This window comes from Pelodiscus sinensis, unplaced genomic scaffold (assembly GCF_049634645.1).
Source record: "Pelodiscus sinensis isolate JC-2024 unplaced genomic scaffold, ASM4963464v1 ctg35, whole genome shotgun sequence".
Classification (NCBI taxonomy): Eukaryota; Metazoa; Chordata; order Testudines; family Trionychidae; genus Pelodiscus; species Pelodiscus sinensis.
Genome location: NW_027465908.1, coordinates 5,036,257 through 5,060,977, shown reverse-complemented (window position 1 = coordinate 5,060,977; position 24,721 = coordinate 5,036,257). Strand labels below are relative to the sequence as shown.

Sequence of the window (24,721 nt, the reverse complement as noted above, 5' to 3'; positions counted from 1 at the left end):
CCGAGCTGGCTGGCGGGAAGCAAAGCTGGTTGGGAGGGTGGGAGTCAGGGGCAGCGAGGCTGGCTGTGGGAAATTGGGAGGAGGAACTGGCTGGCGGGGAGAGGGAATCGGCCAGCGGGGAGCCGGACTCATCCGGGTGCATGCATCCCTGACAGAGACAGAGGAGAGTGGAGAGAGATTGAGAGGCAGGAGGGAGAGAAGAGAAAGAGAGAGAGACGGAGCGGAGAGAGAGTGAGAGGCAGGAGGAGGAGGAGGAAAAGACAAAGGGAGAGTGAGAGGTAGGAGGGGAAGAAGAGAAAGAAAGAGATAGAGAGGGAGGCAGAAGGTGGAGGAGAACTGAGAGGGGGAGGCAATAGGAGGAGGAGAGAGAGAGACAGACAGACAGACAGACAGACAGATGGAGTGAGAGACCGGAGACTCAGGAGAGAAGACTGATGTGGAGGAGAGACCTGAAAATCCAGTCTTATGACAGGCTAATTGGCTAGTTAACAAAGAAAAGCCTTACTGAACTTGCTTTAGTGATAACTTTCTAAGTCTTGGAACAGGACTGAAAAACTTCCGACAGAGTGGCTGCAAATTTGTCTATTTGCATGGAAGCTGGGATTTTTCACTGAAAGCCATGAAAGAATTTTGAGAGCTCCTTATAGTGCATAATTCAGGCTTCAGCCCCACTCTATCAAACTCCAATTTCATTTATTTTGAATTTACAGTGATGTCAATTTGAAACTGTCCTGCTTTATTTACTCCCTTCCCTCCCATTTATTTCATTACCTTCATTTGACAGGCACAGGATCTCACCAATTATTGTGAGGTTCATTCTACTGCCTGATTTTATCTTTTGTCTTTGGTGGTGTTCCCTCTAAGAGTTCCCATCCATGAGTGGAATGAGTTTTGTCTTGTGCACCAATATTGAAGTTGTGTGCTTGTTCAGATGTGTGCCACTGTGGCACCCAAGTTATAAACCGCTCCCTTTTCCCCTCTGCTGCCATGTCTCCACTACTCAAAATTCCAGTTGTGCTAGGTAGTTTTCAGTGAATACTGAAATTTAGAATTTGACTTATCTCACTGAATTATCATAACAAGTGCTTTTTTTGTTTAAAAAAAAAAAAGAAAGAAAGTGCCAGTACTAGGGTTATCAGATGTCGACCAAAAAAATTGTTGAACAACAACAACAACAAAAAATCCCCAGGGCCAAAATGTGGTCATGGCCCCTTTAATTACCACATGTCCCGAGCGACTTTTTGTCCAGCGCTCTGCGAGTGCTCCCAAGGTCAGCTGGGGACTGTGCAGATGGAAAGCGGAGAGTGTTTCCAAAAAAAGTAATGGTACGCCATCACAAAAAAAGCACTGATCATAACTATTAGAATCAGGCTGCTAAAGTATATTCTCACATTAACACTCACTGTTTTTTTCCCATTAGACTTTTCATATGTGCCTAAAATTTGTTGTAAATAAATTAGGAATATTTGTGAAACAAGAACTTGCACAGAAATTTAAAAAGATTGAAATACATATATTTCAAAGTTTGAATAGATATTCACAAACAAACAAAAGTGCAGTTTTGAAAAATGTGGCAGTATAGACATTTACAATATGGGTTAACATTTCTTTTCTATTGTGACTATATCAATGTTAACATTCATCTATGATGAAAAAGGAACTAGCTAAAATGGATCTAAAATTTTAACATTGATTGGAGAACTCCTGGAAGATTAGAAAAAGGAAATGTGATACCAACGTTAACAAAAAGAAAAGCATGGTCCTGAAAATTGTCTTCCATACAGTATCTGTAAAAAACAATCAGATAATGGAGCAAATATTGCCAGAAAAAACACCACTAAGGGCTTGTTTATAAAAGAAATTGACCAGACTAGGTATTATGGAGTAAATTATTCTTCAGCAGCTATTGCAGAATAGTTCCACTTGTTGACATGTTATTCCAGAATAAAAGTCATTTTATTCTGGAATTATTAGTATGCTTTGTGAGTGCAATAATTATTTTGGAATAAAGTGACTTTTATTCTGAAATACAGTGCTCACACAGGGCATGTCTACACTAGGAACCTATTTTGAAATAATGAAACTTGATGTAATAACTCCCAAAATAACAAAATCGAAATAGCTTCTCCTCACTACAGTGAGGCCACTCCCTTGATGTAGAACCCCAAAAAGCACTTGGGAGTAATTAGTTTCAATTAGGGCTGTCAACACATGTTAATGCCTGTGATTAATGCAGATCACAATTAACACATTACTTTTTTGACATGTTAATCGCAGGCATTTCCGCAGTGCTGCCCCTTTGAAATGCCGCCAGGGCGTTTCAAAGGGGCAGCGCAGTAGGAAGCTGGGATCAGCTGGAGTCCCCAGCTAACCCTGGGCTCCGGGCAGTGCTGCCCCTTTGAAATGCCGCTGGTGCGTTTCAAAGGGTGCAGCACCTGGGGGCAGCTGTGTGGTGCTGTGCCCTTTGAAGTGCCATCCTGGTGTTTCAAAGGGGCAGCGCAACACAGCCCGGGATCAGCTGGGGACTCCAGTTGACCCCAGGCTCCTATGGTGCTGCCCCTTTGAAACACCACCATGGTGTTTCAAAGGCGCAGACTAATGTGAAACCCAGGATCAGCTGGGGACACGAGCTGATCCCAGGCTTCCACAGCACTGCCACTGCCCCTCCAGCACTGCATGGAGCTGGAGTCAATCAGGGACTTCAGCTGGTCCCAGGGTCCGTGCAGCAGTAACCCTTTGAAATGCTGCCGCTGCGTTTCAAAGGGGCAGCGGGAGCAGAGCCCGGGATCAGCGGGGGACTCCAGCTGATCCCAGGCTCCTTCAGTGCTGCCCCTAGGGTGGTGTTTCAAAGGGGCAGCTGCACTGAGTTAGGGGTCAGCTGAGGACTCCAGCTGATCCCGGGCTACTGCAGGGCTGTACATTTTAAATGCTGCGGAGTTTCAAAGGGACAGTGCACGTGATTAACTGCAATTAAACTCAATTAATTTTTTTTAATTAAACTGTGCTAGTTTCAATTACTCTGGGGAGTAGTTATTTTGAAATAGTAGCACTGGAGTATTCACATTACCACTATTTCGAAATAACTATTTTGAAATTAGCCTTATTCCTCAAGGAGAAAAGTAGTATACATTGTATATATAGTAGCCCAATGTCTGTGACTCTGTAACGCTGAAATGCTGACTGTTCCCTCTGGGCAGCGCTGTTGCCTCCCACCATGGTGCTCGGCTGACTTCTGCGCCGCTCAGCCGGGCCACCGCAGGGGAGCAAGCGGTGCAAACGGCTGTTTGGGCCCCGTGCTCCCCATGCAACATCCTCACACTACCTCAATATTGATATTGCACATAGGAAATTTCAACCCACCCAAAAGAAAATTCAACCCACTCAAGAATGGAAAATCTTAGCGGGAACACTGGTTAGGACCGTGGTCACCAACAGGTCGATCGCAATTGACTGGTCGATCGCGAGGCCTCAACCAGTCGATCGCGAGGCGTCCTGTCCACCCTGCCCCCATTTCCCTCCCACCCAGGAGAAGCACCACTACCTATCTCAAGTGAAAATGGAGGTAGTGTAGGCTTCCTGGGGATGGACAGAATTCCCGCAGCTTAGCGCCACTTCCGGCGATTCCGGAAGTAGCACTAACTGCTCTGCCGGGTGTACTGCGGGAGGGAGCATCAGCTCCCTGCACTGCACAGGAGGGGTGAGTCAGCCCTGGGGCAGGCGTGCATGGAGTTTTCCTGCACCAGGGGGTTGGCCCCAGGGCAGGCGTGCGTGTGCAGAGCTTCCCTGCACCGCGGGGTGGTTGGCCCCGGGACAGGCACGTGCTAGTTTCCCTCGGAGGGGGGGAAATCCTGGGAGGAGGTAGATACAGGGGAGACTCTGCCTCCACTGGCACCCCACTCCCCAGCTACAGAATTCTGTCCCCACTCCCCTGACCCCAGCCAGAGAACTCTGTCCCCACTCCCCTGACCCCAGCCACAGAACTCTGTCCCCGCTCCCCTGACCCCAGCCACAGAACTCTGTCCCCGCTCCCCTGTCCCCAGCCACAGAACTCTGTCCCCGCTCCCCTGACCCCAGCCACAGAACACTATCCCCATTCCCGTCTCCAGTCCCCAAACTCTGTCCCCACTCCCATCCCTAGCCACAGAACTCCATCCTCACTCCCCTGTCCCTAGCCATAGAATTCTGTTCCCCACTCCCCAAACTCTGTCCCCACTCCCCTGTCTACAGCCACAGAATTCTGTTCCCACTCCCCTGTTCCCAGCTACAGAACTCTGTCCCCATTCCTGTCCCCACTGGCACCCTGTCCCCTGCTGCAGAACCCTGTTCTCTGCCCCCCGCCGCAGAACTCTGTCCCCACAAAATGTATAATTATAAATGCTTCATTTTAGATTTAAATAGCATGAATAAAAACCAGATCATTTATTTCATAACTATAAACACATGATTTTAATTTTTGTACGTCGCATAATTTAAAAATAAACTGTTTATCAGAGTGTGTAAGTAAGGGCTGGAGACAGCAAGTGATGGACAAGAGGAGAATAGAGAGGGCGGGGCTTCAAGGAAGGGGCGGGACGGTAGATCTTCACTTGTTCGGAGACTTAAAAAGTGATCTTGGGTGTAAAAAGGTTGGAGACCACTGGGTTAGGACAACCTAATACTTTTGTAGACTTGGCTGAGTTGATAACCTATATATGGAGCGGTATCTAAACTACAGCAATGGAAATCCCTCATTTGTTTATGCAGGAAGCATTAATACTATGGCACTATAGAGATACAGGTGGATCACTGTAATTGTGCTGCTAAGTATCAGATTTTTTAAAACTAGTTGCCATTCTAAACTCTGAAGTAGGAGAAAGGGATGTGTTGGGTGATGTCCTCTTGTCACCTACATACCTACTGTCCCGTCTAGTGGCGCTTAGACCGCTTACAGAGATAATGAGTCTGCTCTATAGCCTTAGTTAATAATCAGATGGGTTTTAGTTCCTGCAGTAGAAGTTCATGGACTAAGCTTCATAAGTCCCAGTTTCGGCTTCGCCTTTCAGTGTTACACTCTTACATAGTTACTCCATGCTTATTGACTTTAGAATGTTCTGACTAGTCCAGAGCATTGGCTTGTAGTTATAATTAGATAATTGCAGGATACCTATTGTTAACAAGGTAATAACTACATCCTGGATTGATAACTTGAGATGTTTATTAACCAGGGCGCACACATTATTCAGTTAAGAGGAAAAATCATCTGTTGCACTGAAAGATGCTCATTTGCCCCCTGTACATCCCTTTATAATGTAAAATTCTTCATAAAGCTGTCACATCCCTCTCTACGCCAATTAAAATTATGGTGCATTAATAGCTGGAAGGAGAAAGCATTGTATGTAGAACTGCTGACATTCATACAAATTGGCTTATCTGCTCCAAAGTCATCATAGGAGACAGTAGTTTTGAGGTACAGAGGATGTCTCTGCCCATATGACCAGAAGCACATGTGTCATTGTCACTCAGAGAGATGCACTGCCACTCTGTGGGAAACAGTTGACTATTCAAATTACAGACAGATCTACTCCTGTCATGTATTGAATTTTTCTTCCCTGTCTTGTATCTTTACCTCATCAATGTAACCAAAGTAAACATCAGTTTGGGATTAGATGGTTGACTCCAGATAGCTACATCCAGGTAAAAACTACCTGTGTCTTCTCTCCACTAGGATTATATATTGCAATTGCTATCTTAATGTAAAAACACACCTATTTTTTTTGCAGTGAAGACATAAGCATAATCCTCTCTGTATCACCACCATGAGATGCTGGGGTTCTGATGTCACAGTGGGTTTCACATCTTCAGGTGGGAAATAGAGGCAGGATCAGAAGAGTCCCTAAAATCTAAAGATCCTATGCCTGGTTCTCCTGTGAGTTGTACCATCATAATTCAAAAGCAGCAAAGTTATCTGGTGCAAAACTAGAGCAAGAAACTGGGCCCATATCCACAAATATGACTACAATTATGAATCTGAGGAAGAGCAGTATAAAAAAAGATAATCTATGGGTACGTCTAGACTACATGCCTCTGTCGACAGAGGCATGTAGATTAGGCTACCAGGCATAGGAAAATGAAGCGGCGATTTAAATAATCGCCACTTCATTTAAATTTACATGGCTGCCGGGCTGAGCCGACAAACAGCTAATCAGCTGTTTGTCGGCTCAGCGCGGTAGTTTGGATGCACGGGTGTCGACATCAAAGGCATTTGTCGACCACCCAGATATGCCTCTTGGGATGAGGTTTACCTGGGTGGTCGACAAATGCCTTTGATGTCAACACCCGCGCGTCCAGACTACCACGCGGAGCTGACAAACAGCTGATCGGCTTAGCGCAGCAGCCATATAAATTTAAATGAAGCGGCGATTATTTAAATCGCCGCTTCATTTTCCTATGCCTGGTAGCCTAAACTACATGCCTCTGTTGTCAGAGGCATGTAGTAGATGTAGCCTATGAGACAGAGAAGGAAAACAAGCCTAGTGATGCGTGAGGTGATGGTGAGTCAGAAGAGTGGGTGAAATAGAACTCAGGTGTTCTGACCTTGAACTATGATGAGTGCAGGGCTCTGGAGGGAGTGTGGCATGCAGGGCACCAAGACAAGTTGATTCAGACTTTAAGGTCAGAAGGGACCATTATGATCATCTAGTCTGACCCCCCTGTACAGTGCAGGCCACAGAATCTCACCCACCCCTCTTAGAATAATCCTCTCACCTATGTCTCAGATATTAAAGCCTTCAAATACTTTGAAGGCCCCAAGATGCAGAGAATCCGCCAGCTGTGATCTGTGCCCCATGCTACAGAGGAAGGCGAAAAACCTCCAGGGTCTCTGCCAGTCTACCCTGGATGAAAATTCCTTCCCGACCCCAAATATGGTGATCAGCTAAACCCTGAGCATATGGGCAAGACTTACCAGCCAGACACCCAGAAAGTTCTCTAGAACAACTCCTATCATCCCTCCATTGATCTATTTCCCACTGATAATGAATGGTCAAGTAGTTAACAAGATCATGTTATCTCATCAAACCATCCCCTTATTATAGAATCATAGAACTGGAAGAGACATCAGAAGGTCATCAAGTCCAGCCCCCTGCTCTAGGCAGGACCAATCCCAACTAAATCAACCCGGCCAGGGCTTTGTCAAGCCGGGACTTAAACACCTCTAGGGATAGAGACTCCACTACTTCCCTAGGTAACCCATTCCAGTGCTTCACTACTCTCCTAGTGAAATAGTTTTTCCTAATATCCAACCTGGACCTCTCCCACCACAACTTGAGACCATTGCTCCTTGTTCTGCCATCTGTCACTACTGAGAACAGCCTCTCTCCGTCCTCTTTGGAACCTCCCTTCAAGAAATTGAAGGCTGCTATCATATCCCCCTTCACTCTTCACTTCTCCAGACTAAACAGACCCAACTCCCTCAGCCTCTCCTCGTAGGTCATATGCTCCAGCCCCCTAATCATTTTGGTTGCCCTCCACTGGACCCTCTCCAATACGTCCACATCCTTTTTGTAGTGGGGAGCCCAGAACTGGACACAATACTCCAGATGTGGCCTCACAAGTGCCGAATAAAGGGGAATAATGACATCTCTGGATCTGCTGGCAATGCTCCTCTTAATGCAACCTAATATGACAGACTTCTTGGCTGCAAGGGCACACTGTTGACACATATCCAGCTTCTCATCCACTGTAACCCCCAGGTCCTTTTCTGGGGAACTACTACTTAGCTGGTTGGTCTCCAGCTTGTAACTATGCTTGGGATTCTTCCGTCCCAAGTGCAGGACTCTACACTTGTCCTGGTTGATCCTCATCAGATTTCTTGTGGCCCAATCCTCCAATTTGTCTAAGTCACACTGGAGGGCAGAGAGAGGGTCCAGAATATCTACCTCTCCCCCTAGCTTAGTGTCATCTGCAAACTTGCTGAGGGTGCAATCCATCCCCTCATCCAGGTCATTGATAAAGATATTGAACAAAACCGGTCCTAGAACCGAACCTTGGGGCACTCCGCTAGAAACCGACCGCCATCCTGACATCGAGCCGTTGATCACTACCCGCTGTGCTAGGCCTCTAGCCATCTTTCTATCCATCTTACCATCCATCTATCCAATCCACAATCCCTTAACTTGCTGGCAAGAATATTGTGGGAGACCATATCAAAAGCCTTGCTAAAGTCAAGATATGCAACATCCACTGACTTTCCCCATGTCCACCGAGCCAGTTATCGCATCATAGAAGCTAATCAGATTGGTCAGGCACGACTTGCCCTTTGTGAATCCATGCTGACTATTCCTAATCACTTTCCTCTCATCCAAGTGTCTCAATGTAGTCCTTAAAGATCCCTTCCATGATTTTTCCAGGAACCGAGGTAAGACTATAGTTCCCTGGATCGTCCTTCTTCCCTTTTTTGAAGATGGGCACTACATTTGCCTTTTTCCAATCATCCGGGATTTCTCCCGATCTCCACGACTTTTCAAAGATAATGGCCAAAGGCTCCTCAATGACAGTTGCCAACTCCCTCAGTACCCTCGGATGCATTAAGTCCAGACCCATGGATTTGTGTACATTTAGCTTGTCTAAGTAGTTCCTAACTTGTTCTTTACCCGCCACGGGCTGTCCATCTTCATCCCACCTTGCATCACTTAGCACATTAGTCCGGGAGCCCACCTTGTCCGTGAATATAGAGGCAAAGAACGCATTGAGTACTTCAGCTTTCCCTAAATCATCTGTCACTAGGTTACCTCCTTCATCTATTAGGGGCTGCACAGCCTCTCTGATCACCTTCTTCTTGTTAATATGCCTGTAGAAACCTTTGTTATCCTTTACATCCTTAGCCAGTCGCAATTCCATTTGTGCTTTCGCCTTCCAGATAACCCCCTGGCATTCTCGAGCTGTACATTTAAACTCCTCCCTGGTTTTTAGTCCAAGTTTCTTCTTTTTGTAAGATTCCTTTTTGTGCTTAAATTCACCAAGGATTTCCCCTGTAAGCCATCCGGTCTCCTACCATGTTTGCCTCTCTTGCTACGCGTCAGGATGGTTTCTTTCTGTGCCTTCAATAAGGCTTCTTTAAAATACTGCCAGCTGTCCTGGACTCCTTTCCCCTTCATGTTAGGATCCCAGGGGATTCTGCCCATCAGATCTCTGAGGGAGTCAAAATCTGCTTTACTGAAGTCCAAGGTGTGTATTTTACTACTCTCTTTTCTTCCTTTGGTCAGGATCCTGAAATCTACCATCTCATGATCACTGATTCCCAGGTTGTCACCCACCTCTACTTCCCCTATTAGTTCCTCCCTGTTTGTGAGCAGAAGGTCAAGCTGCGCACAGCCCCTAGTCGGATCCTTCAGCACTTGTGTCAAGAAGTTATCCCCAACATTCTCCAAAAACTTCCTGGATTGCCTGTGTACTGCCGTATTGGTTTCCCCAACAGATGTCAGGGTGATTAAAGTCCCCAACGAGAACCAGGACCTGCGATCTGGCAACTTCGCTCAGGTGTCCAAAGAAAACCTCATCTACCTCATCCACCTGATTCAGTGGCCTGTAGTAGACACCAACCACAACATCACTGCTGTTGTTTGCTCCTTTAATCTTAACCCATAGACTCTCAACATGTTTTTCTCCCTCTTTATACTGGAGTTCAGAGCAGTCGTAGTGCTCTCTTATATATGGCACAACTCCTCCTCCTTTTCTCCCCTGCCTGTTCTTCCTGAACAGTCTATACCCTTCTATGACAGCGCTACAGTCATGCGAGTCATCCCACCAAGTCTCTGTTATCCCAATTAAGTCATATTTCTTGGACTGGGCCATGGCCTCCAGTTCTTCCTGTTTGTTGCCCAGGCTTCTCGCATTAGTGTACAAACACCTCAGGTAACCAGTTGATCGCCCGATCTTCTCCATTTGAGACAGGGGTCCTCCTTTCTTGCTCCTTCCTCTCTGCATTTCTTCCCGGTATCTGAGTTTCCCTCTCCCCTCAGGGTTTTGGTCACCGTCCCCCGACGAACCTAGTTTAAAGCCCTCCTCACTAGGTTTGCAAGCCTTCCCGTGAATATGCTCCTTCCTCTCTTCATTAGGTGGATTCCATCTCTTCCTAACAATACTTGTGCCCGGAACAGAGTCCCATGGTTGAAGAAACCAAAGCCCTGTTTGCGACACCACCTGCACAACCACGGCCGTATCATTAGTTCCTACGTGGAGAAGCAGGAAGGGGTAGCGATCCGAAGGTTTGATCAGCTTGGTAAGCCTCTCAGTCACATCCTGAATGCGAGCTCCCGGTAAGCAGCACACCTCTCGAGATTCCAGGTCCGGATGGCAGAGGGATGGTTCAGTCCGTCTTAGGAGGGAGTCCCCTACCACCACCACCCGTCTTCTTCTTTTGGAGATGGTGGCCGTGGAACCCCCATCCCTAGAGCTATGTATCCCATGCCTTACAGTAGATGGTGTTCGCTTCTGGTTTCTTCCTTGTGAGGTCCCTTCCAAAGAATTTACCTCTGCAGAGCCTGTGGAGAGAGCTTGAAAGCGATTACTTACCTCTATAGCATCGGGGGATTCCCGTGCTGGCCTTTTTCCCCTTCTAGAAGTTACATGCTGCCAGTTCTCGTCTTGGTCACGTACTGCCCTCGCTGGTTCCTCTGCCTTCCATGCTTGAAGGATTAAACGCTGCCTTCTATCGAGGAAGTCTTCATTCTCTCTGATCAAGCGTAGGGTCGACACTTGGGCCTCCAGTCCTCTAACTTTTTCTTCCAAAATGTTGACCATCTTGCACTTCGTGCAGATGAAATCTGTTCTTTCTTCCAGGAAGAAGACAAACATGGCACATGCTGTGCAGGTAACAACAGCAGACCCATCACCATCCATCGCTGCTGTCCTGGAGAAGGGATTTAAAAAGAAAGGCAAGAGAATCTCATGCCTTTCCCAACTCCCTGTTAGCACTCACCTGTTCACGAGCTCCTTGGTCTCTTGCTCACTGCCTTATAAAGCCCTGGAGTGCCTGAAAGCCCCTCCCCCTAGAATTCAAACTTTAATTAGAAGCCAGCAGTTTCCACCTGCCAATCATAGCCCCTACCAATCACAGCACAAACTCCATCAAGGGGAGAGGGAGGGCAAAGGGGAAGTGGGGGGGAAAGCCTCACTCTCAAACACAGGGGAAAATAAATAAATAAAACAAAAAAGAACACACACCAAGCCTCACTCACAAACACAAGCTCAGCACACAGCAAGAAAGCCCCAAGCACAACACCCACTTCTCTCAAGACTCCTGTATCTGCTTCTGCTCTACCTGGAGAACTCCCCGTCTAAACTCCGTTAGCTCTCAGCTGTTGTGTGCACTGCACCCTGGGCAGCCCCAGCACTAGGCTGCAGAAGGGTGGCCCTGGAACCTTGCAATAGGCGGGTGCTCCCAGCCACAGCTCCAGCCTCCCAAGTGGGGAGCTTCGGGTTTGCCTCCGCTGGGGGAGTTGAAGGCTGCGGGCTCCCTCTGCGGCAGCCGCATGCACTGCAGCCCCGCTGAGAACGGTGTGCGCATGCTCGATCTCAGGACGCTGCCACCCAGCGGGCTCCCCTGGCGGCCACCAGAAGCACTGCCCGCCTGAAGCGGTTGTGGGCGCATGCGCAGTGTGTCTGGGCCGGCCGGCGCGGTAGGCGTGAGGAGGCGGGAGTTCGGCCTCAGAGTGGCCTGGGGCCTGGCCCGTCGCCGCAGCCGTGGAACCGCCGGTGAGCCCCGCTCCTACCCCCCGGCCGCGCTGTGCCCGCCCCGCTCCTACCCCCCCCCCCCCCCCCGCGCTCTGCCCCCCCCCCGCTCCTACCCCCCGGCCGCGCTCTGCTCCCCCCCCGCTCCTACCCCCCGGCCGCGCTGTGCCCGCCCCGCTCCTACCCCCCCCCCCGCGCTCTGCTCCCCCCCCGCTCCTACCCCCCGGCCGCGCTCTTCCCCCCCCCCGCTCCTTCCGCCCCCCCGCGCTCTGCCCCCCCCGCTCCTACCCCCCCCCCCGCGCTCTGCTCCCCCCCGCTCCTACCCCCCGGCCGCGCTCTGCTCCCCCCCGCTCCTACCCCCCGGCCGCGCTCTGCCCCCCCCCCCCGCTCCTACCCCCCGGCCGCGCTCTGCCCCCCCCCCGCTCCTTCCGCCCCCCCGCGCTCTGCCCCCCCCGCTCCTACCCCTCCCGCGCTCTGCCCCATAGCCCCCCGCCCCAGGAACGCCTCCCCGACACCCCCGGGCACCGCGCTCGGCCCCCCTCCGCTCCTTCCGCCCCCCCCCCCGCGCTCCTATCTCGCGCACTGCACTCGGCCCCCCCTGCCTCTCTCCGTCACCCTCGGGCACCGCGCTCGGCCCCCCCGGCCTCTCCCCGACACCCTCGGGCACCGCGCTCGGCCCCCCCCCCCGCCTCTCCCCGACACCCTCGGGCACCGCGCTCTGCCCCCCCCCCCGCCTCTCCCCGACTCCCCCGGGCACCGCGCTCTGCTCCCCCAAACCCTCCCAGATGCCGCGCTCTGCTTCCCCCTCCCCCGCCCCGCCCCCCGCGCCGGGCATGGCTTCATGAACTGGGCTTGTTTAGTTTGGAAAAAAGAAGATTAAGGGGGGACATGATAGCGGTTTTCAAATATCTAAAAGGGTGTCACAAGGAGGAAGGCGAAAATTTGTTCCTCTTGGTTACTGAGGACAGGACAAGGAGTAATGGGCTTAAAGTGCAGCAGGGGAGGTTTAGATTGGACATTAGGAAAAAATTCCTAACTGTCAGGGTGGTCAAATATTGGAATAAATTGCCAAGGGAGGTGGTGGAATCTCCCTCTCTGGAGATATTTAAGAACAGGTTAGATAGACATCTGTCAGGGATGGTGTAGACGGAGCTTGGTCCTGCCTTGAGGGCGGGGGGCTGGACTCGATGACCTCTCGAGGTCCCTTCCAGTCCTATTATTCTATGATTCTATGATTCTCTCAGGCACTGCGCTCTGCTTCCCCGCCCCCTCCCAGGCACCCCAGGCACTGTGCTCTGCTCCCCGGTTCTCCTGCCCCCTCCCCGACATACCCCGGGTATTGCACTTTGTTCCCATGTTCTCCTGCTCCATCCAAGACTCACGGTAAGCTCTGCGTTTCTGTCCTCCTGCCTCCTCCCACACACACCAGACACCATACTCTGCTCCCCTGCCCCCTCCCCATGTACTGCACTCTTCTCCCGTGGTCTCCTGCTACATCCCAGGAACACCCCGGGCACTGTGCTCTGTTCCTTGTCCTCCTGCCCCATCCCAGACACACCCCAGTAACTGCGCTGTGCTTTCCTGTCGTCCTGCCTCATCCCAGACACACCCTAGGCACTGCACTGTGCTCTCCTGTCTTGCCCTGCCCTATCCCAGAAACACTGCGCTGTGCTCCTGTTCCCAGGTGCCCCTTCTGCCCTATCCAAGTCACGCCCGGGCACCTGTTCTTCTTCTTGCACCCTGTCTCGTCCCCTACTTTGCCCTGGGTAACCGATCCGTTGTCCTGGGCACCATGCTCTGCTCCCTGCCCCAGTTGCTGTATCCCAGAAAACCCCAGGAGTACCCCTCTCCCTGCCCCAGGCACCACATTCTGTCACTCATTCTCTGCTCAGGGTGCCCTAATCAAGACATCCCTGGGCATGAGCTCTGCTCCCTGCCTGCCCCCTATTTTACCATGGGTATCTCATTCCTTGCCCCGGTACTGTGCTCTGCCCTTCCACTTCCTATGATAGACAACCTCTGGGCACTGGTTCTGCTCCTTGCCCCTTGTTAGCCCCTTTTTTTGCCCTAGGTACCCCATTCTCTGTCCCGGTCGCCACAGTCTGCCCCAGGCACTGTGCTCTGCTCCTGTCCCTGCACCCCTGCTCTGCCCTGGGTACGTTGCTCTCTTCTCCAGGCACCATGCTCTGTCCCCCACTCTGCCCTGACATGTCCAGGCACCGATTCTGCTCTTTGCCCTTAGTGCCCTTCTTCCAGCCCCAGACACCGAGCTTTGCTCCCCCTTCCTGATCCTCCCCGGTTCCACTGCTCCAGTACTACAATCTGCTTTGCTCCCTGCCCTAGGTGCCCAGTCCTGCCCTACTGTTCTTTCTAGATAGCTGTCGTCCCTTTTATTCCTGGAAATTTATTCAGTCCAGGATTTTTCACACTTAAATTTTTTAAAACTTTATTCCTGGAATTCTTAACTGGGATGATACTGTCCTTTGGCCCATCCCACTCGAGGGGCTTCTGTTGTCTATTGGCTTACTTGCCAAAAAGCTCACATTGACTTGTAACAATAAATGTGTGTCATTGATGACACCTTAGAGACCATTACAACAATATAGCTAGAGCCTGGTCAAATTCACAGCCATGCAGAATGCATCACGGACCATGAAATCTGGTCTTTTGTGTGCTTTTCCTCTATGTGGCTTTTCCTTGAGCCAGCGGAGTGAATGGCACCCAGAGCCAGCCAGGAGCTGTGCTGGGCGGTAGGTGGCTCCGCTGCGCAGCGTAAACAGTGCCCAGAGCCGACTGGGGGCTGTGCTGGGTGGTAGGCGGCCCCGTGGTGCGAACGACACCCTGAGCCGGTCGAGGACTGCTGGGCAGTAGGCGGCCCTGCAGCTCCCAGAGCAGGGCGGCCGTAAATGCGGGGGGTTGCAGGTCAGGCGGGTATAAGTCGGAGGTCGACTGTACCCCCAGTACCTACAGTGTTCAGATACACAATTTTTTTCTACCATTGCAACACATTTGTTTAAACAACTTAATTGTAGCTTGGCAGGCAATGACATTTTTGGGTGTAAAAAGTACAAAAATAATAAAGCGCTGTAAAACTTAAAACAAAACAAAAATTAAACAGTTAACTTAAACAGTTAAACTTAAAACAAAAATTCAGTTTTCTCCACGTTTCAGTTGTGTTGATGTACCCCCCCCAGACTTCTCTGGAGTACCTCTAAGGGTATCTACACTCTATAGTGTAGATACAGAGTGCGCAAATGGAAGGAGCTTTTTCCATTACTGTGGGAATGCCACTTCCCGAACAATGGGAGCTAGGTCCATGGAAGCATTCTTCCATCAGTTGCAGGGTGGATTTGATTTAAATCATGGTGTAAATCATGATTAAATCACTAGTCAAGACTCGATTTAATTGCGGTTATCTACACAAAAGTGCATTGTTGTTGGTTATTATAACTTTAATATATATTCTTGACAACTCAGAGATAGATGTAGGTTTTATTTTTAGAAGGTACATACTATTACAGTGATTTATTTTGAAAACTTTTCAGAGTAGTTTTATAGCTATATCAGAAAATGAATGATTGGTTATTTCATTTACCAAAGGTAATTGAAGCAGATATTTATGAAGTCATTGGGAGGCTAATTATCTTCAATTCAAGAGATTAATCATTAATATTTGGAGGATTTTCTTGCTATGCTGTATTAGGAGAACATCACCAGAGACCCATTTAAATTGTTTTAGTTAATTAAAACAATGTTATGTATTCTGAATTTTTTCTTCAACAGTAAACATATACTCTTTTAACAAAACAAGCATATGAATTTTTGAATTTAGTTAAATATTCACATTTTTTAAAATCAGGTTTGTTTTTGTTAAAATTGTTTTTAACTAAAATAGTTAAATGAAATAATTTTTAAAAAAACAAAAATTAAATCAACTGTCAGGTCATCACAAAAAACTTAAAATATTGACTTCTGCAGCTAACTCAGTCATCTTCATCTTCATTTTCCCGTTTGTTCATAATCTGGAAAAGAAAAACAAGTTTTCTTGCTGTCATGGCTCAATTTCCCAACATGACACTTTGAGTAGTATAAATTCTATAAGAACCTGTATCTGTATCCCAGAGACAAACTTGTCCAGTCTCAGTTTCCCTGAGATGGAAAAAAAAAATTGATCGCTGCCTCCACCAAGTATCTCTAAAAATATAAAATAAACCCTTTCCAAGGAAGAAACCACATGGAATCCCTTCCCTGAGCCAAAGTTCTCTCCTCTGCCCCAACCTCTGTTATGCTTGGAATTGGGAACACAGAGATAATCTGCACAGAACAATGGGGCTCTGCTTCTCCCGGACTGCAGGCTTCTTTCGGAAGAAGCTTTTCCGGAAGAGATCTTCTGAAAAAACTTCTTCCGAAGGAAAGCGTCCACATTCAAAGTTCATCGAAAAGCAATCTGTTTTTTCGAAAGATAGCATTGTCGAAGCAAAAACACGCTCCTCTGTGTTTAGGCAGCTAGCAAACTGCCTTAATTAATAAAGCACAGCATGAGCCAAACGTGGTCACAGCAGAGCCGGGCCCAGTAAGGCTGCTAATACAATCAATCCTAGTATCTTTATACCCTTAGCCAAACAGTCTGACGTCAGGGCATCCAATTACAGAAATCCTCAATTAAATTTGGAAAAACAAAGCCTTATCAACAAGATGGCGGACAGGTACGAGGGAGTACATTTCCTGTCCCAACCAGCCCAATTAACACATACCAATAGCCCATCCTGTAGGCCTCTTCTCACGGGGTGACAGAAAGTTCACTCTGGTCTACGTGCTTGAGAGAAAAGCTGAAATGGTTTCTGATAAACAAGATGGCTTCTAGCTAAATATGAAAATGGTTTCTACAGCTTCTACAGCATCCATTCAGTGTGAACGCTATCTCGCATTTAAGCTGTGATTACTATGGACAGAATGGCCACTAGGGCACCTGTGCTTTTTACTCTTTCCTCTTCTTTCAAAAGAACTCCCTCTTCCCCATTCACACATGCCTTTTTCCGAAAGAGCTCTTTCGGAAAAAGGCTTCCTTGTAGAAAGAGGTTTGCCAACGTCAGAAAAACCTGATTTTTTTCGAAAGAACGCGATTGCAGTGTGAATGTAAGTGAAGTTTTTTCAGAAAAACGTCCGTTTTTCCAAAATAAACCTCTGTAGTGTAGACATAGCCTTAGGCATGTAGGTTTAGAGACACAAAAATCAACCAATACCGGTTAACCAAAACAAAAAGAAAACACTATTATTATTAAAACAAAACCACTGTTTCAAGCATAGTAGATGACTAGGTGTTAAAAACCATGAATTGAAATAGACTCAAGGATTCTCCCTGGGCTGTAATCGTTAGAAAAACAATTAACCAGCTCAGACATGATTTCCAAACCCCCAAACAAAGAAAACAATAAAATCAGATGGACTATCTAAACTTTTTCTTACTTACACGTATTAATGAATGTAAGAAGTCTGTTCCTGGGAGAGTCCATCTCCCCTGCTCCATACCTGGGGAAAAACTGCTCTGACTCACAACAAAGGAAGAAAAACCCTTCTCTCATTTGATATTCCTTTTCTGCATTTCATTGGCTGAATGCTCAAAGCCCCCTCCCTCAGGTGCAGAGCCTCAGTTAGCTTAACCCTTTCTTTGCTCTCCAGGTAAGTCAAACTCTCCCTTGCAGCTCCTATTCATGAGGCTTGCTTTTTCAGGTCCCAAACGATTTCTCACTTGGGAATGAATTATTCCAGAGGAAGAAAATATTCTTTCTGCATGGGCAGAAGACTCTACTGCTGTTAAAATTGAAATGATCATTTCAACAGTCTCTGAATCCAAGTGCTTAAGTGACTTCTACCAATTCTCTGGTGTAACTTTCTTTAAAACATCATCGGCAAACCTATATTTCTTGAATGGTTCATCCTTAGCTTTGAATTCTATTCTAGTTGGCATTATGGAGAGATGATTCCTGGATGCCTATGTCATAGCCAACTTCCCTTCTTTAGCAGTTAAGGTTTTACCCTGATACTGAGTATTGAGAATTAGGGATGTAACAGTGTAGTAGATCAACCAATAAATTTTTGCTTATGGTTAATGCTATAGACTAGACGCATTCTTTCCCTACTCCCGCCAGTACATTTTTTAGCAGTCTGGCCAGCAGCCTGGCTCAATCTCAGCTTGCGCCGGATCCGGGACCTACCTATGCTGTAGCTCTGCATTTAAAGTGTATTAGGAGCTAGGTGAGCAGGCAGCCTGGTTCAGTTCTGGCTCGTGCTGGGTCTGGGAGCTCAGACCCTCATGCTGGATGGGCTGCTGCCACCCTGCACTGCTGTCTTTGTATCAGAAGCAGCAGCACAGGTTAACTGCCAGGCTGTGAGGGGAGCTGGTTTTTAAATTGGCTTCCCTCATGGACCAGCTCCTGATTGGCATCCCACGCAGCTGCCTCTGATACAGAGGCAGCAGTGCAGAGTGGCAGGGGGCTCCTTGGCAGTGGGGCTGGCGCATACTGGCTGCTGGCCCCACCCCCGGGGACTATAGAATAGTCCAATAATTCATGAGGTTAATTGACTATTTAATTAACCAATATTTAACATGCCTATTGAAAATGTTTGCAAGAAAATTTTAAAGCAAACAAAAGGAAGTTTTTCTTCACACGGAGCACAAGGAACGTGTGGCACTCCTTTCCAGAGGATGTTGTGAAGGATTTTAACAGGGTTCAAAAAATTCATGGAGGATAGATCCATCAATGGCTGTTAGCCAGGATGGGTAGGAATGGTGTCCCTACCTTCTGTTTGTCAGAGGCTGGAAATGGATGACAGGAAAGGGATCACATGTTGATAACCTGTTCTGTTCCCTCCCTCTGGGACATCTGGTATTGGCCCCTGTTGGGAAGATGGGATATTGGGTTAGATGGCCCTTTGGTCTGACCTACTATGGCCCTTCTTATGTTCTTAAAATGAGCTGGAGATAGTGCTTGTCCCATTCGTTTTTTTTATCACTTGTAATTAAGCTCTGTCTCACTCAGTTCCTTCCAAATTTTCAGCATCAACAATAACAGTTATTTCCCTGCATTTTGTTCGAGGCTACAGAGTTAGGCTTCAGGATACTCAGCATGTGTTCAACATTTCTTTTAAGCCTAACGTTGAGATCTTTGGCTGTGACAGTGCCATCTATTTTTTCACTTTTTTTTTTGGATGATTTTATGGGTTGTTTAAAAAAAGCCTCATGATGGATTACATTGAGAAATTGTTGTCTAGTTGCCGATAGTGTTCTCTGTAAAACACAGCTGTCCTAAAAATTTTACAGTCTGTCTCCACATTTTTGAAGAATAATTGTAGTACTCAGATTTATCCACAGATTCAGAATATTTGAATATTTAGAGAACATGTTCAGCAGTTAAATAGTTAACTATGTTGACATTTAACTTACTATTAGATTTCACATCTTTTATTTTAGACTCACTGCAGGTCACATATTTAAAGGATTTTGTTCCTATCCAGAAAGCCTAGAAAATAATTTGAGCTTAAATTCTGGAGAAACAGATGAAGACAGTATGGCGCATGAACCACTGCTAGCACCTACAAACTCTTTAACTAGGAAGTTACACTCATTTTTTGGTCAAAATACCACAGAACCATGCCAGTTCTCTTAGTCTACAAAATCAATGAGTTTTGCTTCTTTTAAAGTAAGCAAAAAATAAATTCACAGCACATTTCACCTAAAATATAACAGTACAGACTATTATGTGGTGACACTTTGTGTTATGAAGTTACTAAATAATATTAGTAACTAATATACTAAAGAATATTCAAATCCAGGAGAAATCTTACTGGTACAAGTTTTTCTTTACATTGGTGATGCACACCTGTGGTGGGTTTTGTTCTGGTGTAGCTACATCAGTGTACACCACCCTAAGTCACGTTGGCTACATTTAAACTACAGGCTTCTTGTGCAAGAAGCCTTTTGCGCAAGAGTTTTTGCACAGGAACTTCTTGTGCAATAACACATCCACACCTCAAAGCGCATCGCAAAAGCTTTGTGCTTTTGCGCAAGAGAGCATCCATACTGCATGGACGCTCTTGTGCAAAAAAGCTCTGATGGCCATTCACAGAATGGTCATCAGAGCACCTGTGTGTTTTCCCATAGGGGTTTCTTGCACAAGAAATCCCTCTGGAGCATCCACACTTGCCTTCTTGCGCAATAGCTGTAGCGCTAAAAGCAGTTATGCCTCAGAAACGGAGATTTACCTACACTGGCAAAAGCCCTCTGTTCTGCTGTTTAACTGCCCGTTTAATTGTGCAAGAGCTAATTTGAGGTGTGGATGCTCCGCAGGTTTTTGCGCAAAAACCTTGTAGTGTAGACATAGCCTTTGTGTGTCTTCATTACCCTGCACTTCACCTCCTGTAGTATTGATTTATTTGACATAGACTACACTAGTTCTTTCTGTGTAAAGGGTCCTTAGCCATGGAGCAAGGAGAAGCTTATGTTTGCAAAACAAGTCACAATTCTAATCTGAACTCTGCTTGTCAAATACATCACCAGGGTCACTGTTCATCGCTGCCTAAATACTTTTCACATATAGTTTCTTGTTTAGGAGTTCATTAACCTTCATATAACTTTCCTTTTTGTCACTTTGGAGAGACATATAGGAAATCTAGGAGTTATGAATGTAGGCCCTTCGTCATTCTTCTGTCTTGTGGGAGTGGTTTCAAAGTCAAGGATCTTCTCTTGTGAAAGATTTGTCTTCTCATTCACATTTTTTCTGTTGGTCAACAGTTTTGTTCTTCAGGTGGACTATAATCTGGGACTGCAGATTTATCAAGTCTCTTTTTATTGAAAATCATGGAGCAGTCCTAGTCAATTTAATACATCACAGTTTTTGCGATATTTTTTAAAGCAGTACAGTAAAACTCCAATTGTCCGGCATCCAGTGGTCCGGCATTCCTGATAGTCTGGCACCAACTGGAACCCGGAAGTGCTCCGGCCAGCCGGACAATTGGAGCTGTTCCGAGCTGCTTCCCCAAGTCCGCTGCTGAAACTGACCAGCGGGGGACCTGGGGAAGCAGCGCGGAGCAGAGCAGCTGGGGTGCTGCCAGGTTGGTCCCACAGCACCTCCCTCACCTCCCTGCTCGGCCCCCAGCAGCACCCCAGTTGCTCTGCTCCGCGCCGCTTCCTCAAGTCTGCTGCTGTTGCTGAAACTGATGAGTGGCAGATTTGGGGAAGCTGCGGAGCAGAGCAGCTGGAGTGCTGCTGGGCGCCAAGCAGGGGGGTGAGGGGTGGCGTTGCGGGACCAACTGGGCAGCACCCAAGCTGCTCTGCCCGCTGCTTCCCCAAGTCCGCCGCTCGTCAGTTTCAGCAGCGGTGGACTTGGGGTGCTGCCGGGTTGGTCCCGCAGCGCCGCTGAGGTGAGAGGCGGTACTGCGGGACCAACCCGGCAGCACCCCAGCTGCTCTGACCTGCTGCTTCCCCAAGTTGCCGCTGCCGCTTGCAGCCCCAGCTTGGCCTGTCTCTGGCGACTTCCCCTGCCTCCCTGCAAAATGGTGGAGGGTTTGCCCCACGCCGCACCGTTCCCCGCTGACACTGCGCCCCCCCCCCCAGATCCGTCACAGCCCCCCTGCCGGAGTACCTCCTGATAATCTGGCACCCCCTGGGTCTCAAAGGTGCCGGATTATCGGAAGTCTGCTGTATAAAGGAAACTGAAATATATCTCATTAAGGTGATAGGCTAGCAGTGTTCTTCACTGCTGCTGCCAAGCACTCTGGCATCACACCTCTAATCCCATCCTGGTGAGGAATGGAGGCTGTTGTAGGGCCTCTTCCTCCATGGTGGCTCCTGTCCCAGAGGGCTGGGCCTGTGGCTTGATAGTGAGCCTACCTTATGGTCACCCTGGGCATGGATAGCAATGGCTTTGGTGTTTCATGGGGCTGAGTTTAGCTAGCTCCAAACATGGCATGTCGTCTTATATCTCCGGTCAGATTTGGCTTGGCAAATTTTTTTGGGGGGGTGGGAGGAGGTCAACTGCTCTGGGGCCCAACGACGTAAAAAGGCCTACGGCTCCCAGCTACTGCTGTTAACTGGAGTGCAGTAGCAGCGCTGAAGAGCTGGGGGTTGGAGGATGCTAACCCCAGTCCCTCCCCTTCTGCCCAAAGCCTCGACACTTCCGGGAGTGTGGAGCCACCCCTGCTCTTCCCGGCACTGGAGCCTGGCAATTCTGTTAGCCCCTCTGCCTCTGTTTCATGATGGAGGGACAGCAGGCTAAATTTTAGTGAGTGGCATTATGACCATATTGGCCTTGCCCCTCTGCCATTACAAAAGGGTGCTGCAAGCCTGTGTGCCAGATTGCAATGCCTGGAGGAGGGAGCTGGGTCCAGCCCCACAGGATTTAAGAACTGCATCTTGGGATTAGTACAGGGTGGGCTAGCTTTCCAAAAAACATAGCCACCAGGTTGTTGGGTAACTCAACTAGAGCCTTCCCTTGGTATCTGTGACATTTTCTGCATCTGTAGCAAATCTGCATCCCTAACCACAGCTTTTAAGAAATAATCTGTTGTGTAGTTAGAGGCCAGTCCCATGGAGAGCTTTGGTATTATCAGGATAGATATCTTAAATTGACTGTTTTATGGGCTCTATTGCATAGAGAACATTAGGGTAATGTGCTCATGGTGACTTATGTTGTAAAGGAGATAGTACAAAATGCAGCTATCTAGAGTACAGGCTCCCTCAGATTCCCACATCTGTGCAATGACAGAAGTTTGGGCTTTTCTCTTTCCTTCTTGTAATTGATAGTTTTGGAATCAAGTGATGTTGGCGTAGAGATGGCAGACATTCCTTTATATGGATTGCAACAGTAAAATCTGGGAGTTTTGTTAAACTTTATTTCATTAGTGCAAAAGTCTGCTTTTTACAATTTTCAAATCATTAGAGGCCCTGTGTCCATCTATTTTATTTTGAGAGGGAGAGGGATAGGGGAAAAGTTATTGATGTGTTTTCCAATTGTCATGCCTTTTCTTCAGAAATGCTGCAAATTAGTAGTAAGTGGTAAGTAGTAAAAAGTGTTAAATGACTCTCATAGCCTGGAGAAATCTGCCTTCTGTTTAAATGGCTGAGATGCTGGTGAACTTACAGTTTTATTACAAAAAGAAGTGTGTAAATGAGGAATTCTTTGTTTGTCTACCATGGTAATGTTTCCTTTTCTCTTTGCCACAGGCTCCTTAAGATTCCCATATCTACACAATGACAGAGGTTTGGACTCTTCTCTTTCCTTCTCCCTGTAGTTGATAGTTTTGGAATCAGGTGATGCTGGCATAGAGATGGCAGACAGCGTGAAAACTTTCTTTCATGATCTTATCAGGGTAAGTCTCTCAGTTTGTCTTGATTCCAGAATCTCTTAAGGAACTTTAATTTCCTTACATAGGTGTCATAATTTATAGGCAAAATTGACTTAGACGAATCAGTATATTTCTTGATTGTATCTTGTTCCTTACTGCTTGGATGCCTTTTCTTTCATCTAGCCAATGGTGGATTAAAAATATTCCCCCTCCCCCATGAGTAATCTCAGATTTCATACCCTGGTTACCTTTTTCTTTTTTTAAATATGGAGCAGTATAGTGGTTCAGATCATACACAAGTACCAGGATTCTAATCTCTATCCAGTTTTACCCAGTAACATTTCCATTTTTGGTCACTCAGCATTCTTTTGGATTTGTGTGTGCATGGAAATAAGAGGGAGCTACTTTTGTTCAACATGATACCACTACAGACTCTCCTTGCTGAGCATGATCTGGGCAAATGTTGAGCTTGCAGTGAACCCCCAAATAGCTGTGTGTGCTGCAGAATGCCCTGCAGTATTGAGCCATAATCTTAATTGAACTTTGCCACTCAAACTGACAAGAAAGGGGCCAGTTATGTATTTTTTGTGATGGGAAGGCTTGACTGAGCTTACCAGCTTATTTCTCAAAGGACACTTGCCACCTTTCAGGTACAAATGACATTTGTTCATGGTCAATTTAGATGGTGTTGCAAAAGATGGCCCACAGGTGAAAGGCTGACTCCCACTGGATTAAATGAATGATACTTTCCCCACCCAGTTTTAAAAAAAGGTTGAAATTTCTCAAGTGCTTTTCTGGAGCTCTCTGTGGATTTAACACTAGTTTTGAGTTTAAGCAATGTGGAGCTGATTTTTTTTTTGTAACCAGGAAGAGCAAATTGCCTTGGTCTTGTAACTATAGGACATGATGAGGTAAATGTAAATAACAAATTTTGATTTGTGTTCAAACAGAAATGCCTTACATATCCTAAATCTGTGTGTAACTATTATTAGCCTTATATTTTTTTCCCTTCATGGATTAAAAAAGCTAACAAGAGAATAGATAACTTTGTATAAAGATACATCATAAATTGTACTAATAATTGCTCCCACTTGGAGAGAAATTACAAATAAAATGAACCAGTTCTCAGGAGAGCCTTGAAACACTGTTTTGTGTTTGTCAGCTTGTGTTACAAACAAAGCAGTAAAGAAACCCAGCTAGGTTAATTCTACCTTCATACACAAATTGACAGGGGAAAAAAAGCACTTTTTGCCTAATTGGAGAAAATAGACAAAGAAATAAATGATTCTCTGGCTTTGAGAGGCTATAGGTAATAGGAAGTCAATAAGAAATTATACCTTTAAAAAAACAGATTACATTATAATGTCACTTCTACAAATGCCTAAAATGGTTCTGACTAAAGTCATTGGGCCCCTGCTGTAATTATTGAACTGAACCTTGGCTACAAGCACTGTTGGCTTCCCCTCCTGACTGATGACCATTGCTGGCTTTCATCCAAATTCCAGTCTGAGGGAATAATGGGAGCGGAGGAAAACAGTGGTCAACCTCTCACTTCTTTGCTACTCCTAGCAGCCTTGCTATCCCCCTTTGAATTCCACCTAAGAAACTCATGAATGTGTGTCTACTTCCACCATTGATCTTGCCACAGGTTCTCTCTGTTGCCACTTTC

The 24,721-nt window shown here is 47.1% G+C and overlaps 1 protein-coding gene across 1 annotated transcript in view; it reads left to right on the top strand.

Annotated features, from left to right (window-relative positions):
• The first annotated feature begins 11,584 nt into the window (after positions 1-11,584).
• The window catches only part of LOC142824431 (etoposide-induced protein 2.4 homolog), an 84,769-nt gene continuing 71,632 nt past the window's right edge, over positions 11,585-24,721 (top strand). Inside the window, exons 1-2 of the mRNA XM_075916376.1 lie at positions 11,585-11,733; positions 22,931-23,076. Of these exons, the coding sequence (XP_075772491.1) occupies positions 23,035-23,076 (42 nt within the window). The 5' untranslated portion in view covers positions 11,585-11,733; positions 22,931-23,034. The remainder of the gene's footprint in view (positions 11,734-22,930; positions 23,077-24,721) is intronic.